Here is a 6290-nt window from a genome sequence, read left to right as displayed (position 1 = left end):
ATCTATGTTCATCAGTGATACTGGCCTGTAGTTTTCTTTCTTTGTGACATCTTTGTCTGGTTTTGGTATCAGGGTGATGGTGGCCTCGTAGAATGAGTTTGGGAGTGTTCCTCCCTCTGCTGTATTTTGGAAGAGTTTGAGAAGGATAGGTGTTAGCTCTTCTCTAAATGTTTGATAGAATTCACCTGTGAAGCCATCTGGTCCTGGGCTTTTGTTTCTTGGAAGATTTTTTAATCACAGTTTCAACTTCAGTGCTTGTCATTGGTCTGTTTATATTTTCTATTTCTTCCTGGTTCAGTCTCGGAAGGTTGTGCTTTTCTAAGAATTTGTCCATTTCTTCCAGGTTGTCAGCCACCGGTTTTTATAAAGTTTATTAGAAGCCAGTCATGCCCATTCATTTATGTATTGTCTGTGGCTACTTTTACATTTCAGTGGCAGAGTTTGCATAATTAGGACAGAGACTGTATGGCCACAAAGCCTATGATGTTTAACATGTGGCCTTTGACAGAAAAAGATTGCTGACCCCTGATTTTAATCAAACTGAGCTCTTCGCAGTCAGGCTGAGTGTAAAGGCTGTGAAGTCAAGTCAGACTTGAGATTGACACTTGACACCAAAAGAGTCACTGAACCTTAATTTGTTCATTTGTGAAATGGGGATATAACAGTTAGCTCTCTTATTGTCATGACATTAACCTGACATGTATAAAAGCATTATGTTCCAAGTACACAGTAAGCCTTGAACACAAGCCATTCCACAGCTTCTTTTAGCACTAGGCTTATTTTCTTCCTCATCCACCTCCATCTCTGCCTCTCAGAATTCTACTTATCCATCATTCCCTGTAACTCCTTAGTGAAACATTTCCTGATTCCCAACATTTGGATGTGATTTCTCAGTCCCCTATATAATATGTTTTGCATTCCCTTCTAGACTATAAGTTCATTAAGATTTAGTAGTTACTTAAGTTGATATCTCCTACATAATACCTCACGTGGAATAAAGACAGACTGATTATTTGTTCATTTGAATTGAATGAATTTACAAGGGAGAGATCACTGTGGACTGGCATTTTTAGTGAAGACTTCATTAAGGAGCTCCTCTCAAATAAGTGTATGTGTGCTACATGGGGGTATGGTAATTGAGAAAAATGTAAGGTCAAATAAGACTTGTAACTTTTAATTATCTGATTTATGATGTAATAACCTTGCAGTTTTATATAAAAGTTTCCAGGTCCTTGTGCTAGTTTTCTGTTGCTACATAAGAAATGATCCTAAAACTTAGGTTAAAACAACAAATTTTTACTATCTCACACAGTTTCTAAGGGTCGAGAATCCAGGAACAGTCTATCTGAGTGGTTCTGGCTCAGGGTATTTCATGTAGTTGTAGTCACATTGTCAGATGGGGCTGCAGTCATCTGAAGGCTTGACTGAGGCTGGAGGATCCTCTTTCAAGCTCACTCACGTGGCCATCGGCAGGAGGCTTCACTCCCTCAGCACATGGGCTTCTCCCTGGGGATGCTCACGACATGGCTTCCAAGAAAGTGCGTGTGTGCACGAGAGAGAGAGCGAACGAGGGAGAGAGAACTGAGACATAAGCCACAGTAGCATCACAATTATATCTACTTTATTTTCTTGGCCATACAGACCAACCTGGTAAAATGTGGAAGGGAACTCCACAAAGGTATGCAAAGCAGAGGATGTGGGTTGTTGGGGATCTTTTTGGGGTCTGGCCATCACAGTGCTTGATACCTGGGTAGTATTTACCCCAAAGGAATAATGTTTGCCTGTTCACATGAATGAAGCAATTGTTATCTCATCGGTATCATAGCTTTTAAATTTTCAAAAAGATTTTAAAACCTGTTATCACTGTGAATGAATTCTATTCAGTTCCCTTAATATGAGGTTAAAGGACCTTTAGTAAAATTATAACTGTACTTTTATATTACAGAATAGTTTCTGTTTATTGTCTAGTTGTCTTTCACTTTTCTGTTGAAATCTTATTTTCTCTTCTCTCCTTTAATCATTCAGATTATTTTCAACAAAAAATAACCAAAGGGAAAGAGACAGACAATTTTTCAGCAGAGGATACAGAAAGCCTTGGAGAAACTACTGATGTCTTAAATATGGTAATGGTTTTCCTATTTATGTGATATAGATATAAGTTCCTCATGTATTTGTATGTGTATGTCTGTGTATATGTATGTCTACTTCCTAAGCCGTTATATACATAGAAAAGCTTTTGTTTTTGTTTTGGTTTCATTCATTATTTTAAAATCAGCTTTATTGAGTTATAGGTTACATACAGTAAAATTCATTTTAACTCTCACATTATTATGCAATTGAGAATTGATTACATGACTATATGAACTGTTTTGTGTTAATTTCATTTATATATTTTTAAAAATCAATATATAATCATATATATAAATATATAATCATGTATAAATATATAATCATATATAGTTTTTATTCTTTTTAGAACATATTTTTTAAAATTTATTTCAGACACATATGATGAGCCTGAATTCCAATGAAAAATCATTAAAATTATCGCCCATTCAAAAACAAAAGGTATAATATAGAGAGTTATTTTCACTATGATGGGTAAGAACAGTTTAAATTATTTATATTTTTCTTGAAAGGTTTCTGGAAAGAACACAAGAAAGGTAAGCATTCACTTACTTTAGGATTTAAAAGATGGGGATACAATATATATAGCCTCAATTTGGACTTGTTCTGTTGGTGTGTATTTTCTGTGATGCAACAAGAGTGGCAGAATTTCACTGCCGAAATTTGCTCTTTGGAGTCACTAACAAGTGACGGTAGCCATACTTTGTTACCGTCAAGGCAAAAGATTTGTATTACAGTTCTTAAGTATTGGAAGAGGCTACTGTTTATGAGTGCCTCTCACACTTTGGTTGAGTATGACTTTGGGTAAGTTACCTTACTGACCTTACAGGATGATATTAACATCTTTTCTAGCTCTAAAATTTTGTGGTTTTAGTTGAAATATTTGGTAATTGCTTTTACAATGTTTGGAATAGGCTTTAATTTATCAAGGAATTGGTAGCATAAAAACAAGATTAAACATTTGGAAATTAGTCAGAAAGTATGCGTGGGTGATAAAGAGAGACCTTTAATGAATAACAAATGAATAGCAAGAGGAAGGAATATTCTGGTTTTCACAACCCTGGAGAGATAAAGGCCTGTCCTGAAATCATTTGCTTTTCCTGGCTTTAAGGACCAGTGATGTGAAAGGATGAAGGGTTGAAGATTAGAAAAATAAATTGGAGAAATGTAAATTGAAGGACGAAGGCTGCAGAAAACATTTAATTTCTATTTCTAGTGCCTTTGCCACATTGTTAAAATAAAAATCCTTAAAATCAAAGTCACTAAAATCCAAGAGAATCTTGCTAAATTATAAAAATTTAGTGCCAATCCTCATTAGTCCTATCTATATTTTACTGAGAGCCATGGTGAATAACAGCATTCTTTTTGAATATGGGAGAGCTTTTCTCCTAACACAGTTATGGAAGCTCAGTGACTGACTGATTTATTGACTTGACTATACTTCCAAGCAGACATCTTTTGTATGTCTTTCCTTCCTCTTAGACTCTGGGCTCTGCCTCTTCTGTGCTGCTTTATTGTGCTAGGCACATGCATTTAGAAGTTATTTCTGGCAGCTGGGCTTCTGTCTCTCTTAGGGCTCTTGAAAGAATCATGACTTTTTAAAGAAGACATCTAGAACAAACAGAAAAGGAAAGCACTTTCTTTTAAACTGACATATATTTTATAGTTCACATAGTCCTTTTAAGTGGACTTTTAAGCCCTACCAAGCCTAGGTATTTTTAGTGAATAAACAAAGATTTATTATAGTATTTTTTATATATTAGTTTTTAACTTGTGCTGTTTTAATAATTTACTTAGTGAAAAATGACCTCTTCCTAGGCCTAGCACTCATCACAATTTATAAAACTTGATTTAGTGAGGTTTTACTATCTAGAGACCCAAATTCATCGACTATTTCAATCCATTAGCTTGTAGAATTTAGGTCAACAATTTGATTTTTGCCTTATTTTGTCCAGCAGGAAATTAATTTCATATTCTTAATGTATCATTAAAATCTCAATGTTTCATTATATGTTTTTTATAAAAGTTTATAAAGTTTTTATAAAATCTTATATTTTACCTTAAGTATTTTTTTCTCATAGTGTTTTTTATGTATGGAAATTATTATAATTAAAGAATATAGTAGATAAAAGGAAGAGGGTCAAAAATTTGGGAACTCAAAGGATTTTGTTTAGAAAAGAAAAATATATTCATTATTATCTAGTGTATTGATAAAAACATTTCATTTGTAGTTGTTTCTGTTGTTGTTTTTGGGGGTTTTTTTTGTATTTTGGCTGCGGCATGTGGGATCGAACCTGGGCCTCTGCAGTGAAAGCGCCAAATCCTAACCACTAGGCCACCAAGGAACTTTCTCATTTATAGTTTTCATTTCAGATTTTTTTTCTAGAAATAAGCTATTCATTATTTCAAATGTTTAAAAATTTAATATTTTCATTTATTTTCTTTAATTTTGAGAATTTCATGGAATCAAAAGACCAATCAAAATTTGACAAAACGATAGGTAAGGTAGAAAACCGTACATTTTTTGGCAATATTTTGCAAAATCAGTCTGGAAATATATTTAAGAATTGATTCAGATTAAGAAAAGGGGCAGAGAATAAATATTGATGGTACTGTGCATAATGGCAAAGTTAAGGCAGGTGGTAAATTTGAAAGTTAAACACAGATATATGTTACTAAATCAAAATTAGATGTTCCACAGACTTAGAGAGTGGCATAAATTATCCCCCCCAAAAAAACAAAATCTGAGCAAAATGTCTGATAAAACTGGGCATTTTTATTCTAGTGAAATTTATAATAATGCAAAATCTTGACAGTATTTTGTAATAGATAAGTTACCTTTGTCAACTAATAGTAGTATGACAATTACTTCAAAAAATTTACAGAAACAAGAAACAATTGAAAAACTGAAGCAGCATACAGCTCATACTGAAAATGATGGTAGTAATGAATATGAAAGTGAAGAGATGTCCAAAAAGATGAAAGAAGGGAAAGCATATAAACAACTTTTGGCAAAAGGAATGTACATGATGCAAGCAGCTGTGACTATGGAAGCATTTTCAGATGAGGACGTAGGTAACGACTCAGGCCAGCAAAGGCCTCAGGCCAACACCAGTGCAGAGAGTTTGCAAAAAGGGATATTTAGACATGAAAATAAGCATGGTGTCTATCCACTTAATAGTAAGGAAATAGAAAAGGAAAGTGATGAAGGACAAAGTCAGAAGGATTCAGAAGTGGAAGAAATAGTCTCTGAGAAGGAAACTGGCCTGGTGAAAATGACAGGTCTGAATGATATAAGAAAAAGTGAAGAGAGTAGAAAAAATATTGATACATTCCTTGATGACTTACCAAATAGAGACATGAATATTGAGGATGAAGAAAATAAAAACTTTGTTAAGGAAAGTAAAAGTAACAAGCAAGATATGGTCTTTGACAGTGAAAGAGAATCTATAGAGGAGCCAGACAGTTACTTGGAAGGTGAACGTGAAAGTCAGCAGGGTACTGCTGATGGATTCAAGCAGCCTGAGTCAATAGAATTTAGCAGTGGAAAGAAAGAGGATGAAGTGGAAACTGACCAAAACTTGCGGTATAGCAGAAAATTTATTGAACAAGGACATGAGGAAGAGATCGAACACAGAATGTCCAAATACATGGCAAAATATGGTTTTAAGGGTGACCACATATCAGACATCCCAGGGGAGCAGGAAGGAGAAGATGATTCAGAAGGAAGTGGAATAGAGGAGCAAGAGATAGAGATAAATGAAGAGGTGCCTGGAGAAAAAGAGGAGGAGGAAGCAAAGCTCCTGTCAGATGACCTTACAGACAGAGCAGAAGTGAGTGAAGGTGAGGGAAAGCCAGGGGGAGGAGCAGAGCACGTGCCTGAAGGTGGAGGTGAGGGAATCGGGAAGGAGGGTGATTCAGGAGTGGAACAGAGGAGTGAAACAGGAAGTGAGGAGGGGGAGGAGGAGAAAGACAAGGGAGGAGGAGAAACGGAGAGCCTGGGTAAGGGAGAGAAAGACCTGAAAGAGGGGGAGGAATGGGAGCAAAAGGAGAGGGAACAGGGCCATCAGGAGGAAAGAAACAAAGGGCTGGAGGAAGGGGAGGAGAGTGAGCAAGCAGGGGGGGAAGGAGAGGAGGAGGAAGGCAAGGAGGAAGAGGGGGGA

At 35.8% G+C, this 6290-nt stretch overlaps 1 protein-coding gene across 5 annotated transcripts in view; it reads left to right on the top strand.

Moving 5' to 3' along the window:
- The window catches only part of RPGR (retinitis pigmentosa GTPase regulator), a 92780-nt gene that overhangs the window by 30256 nt on the left and 56234 nt on the right, over positions 1-6290 (top strand). For 3 of the 5 annotated variants that reach the window (XM_055081856.1, XM_028482788.1, XM_028482785.1), the window contains exons 12-13: positions 2026-2123; positions 2503-2568. In XM_055081856.1, coding sequence (XP_054937831.1) covers positions 2026-2123; positions 2503-2568 — 164 coding nt within the window. Of the gene's footprint in view, positions 1-2025; positions 2124-2502; positions 2569-2639; positions 2664-6290 lie in introns of all 5 variants that reach the window. The other 2 variants (XM_028482786.1, XM_028482789.1) reach the window with 2 other exon arrangements.

This window comes from Physeter macrocephalus, chromosome 21, assembly GCF_002837175.3.
Source record: "Physeter macrocephalus isolate SW-GA chromosome 21, ASM283717v5, whole genome shotgun sequence".
Taxonomy (NCBI): Eukaryota; Metazoa; Chordata; class Mammalia; order Artiodactyla; family Physeteridae; genus Physeter; species Physeter macrocephalus.
This window is presented reverse-complemented; position numbering and strand designations above follow the sequence as displayed.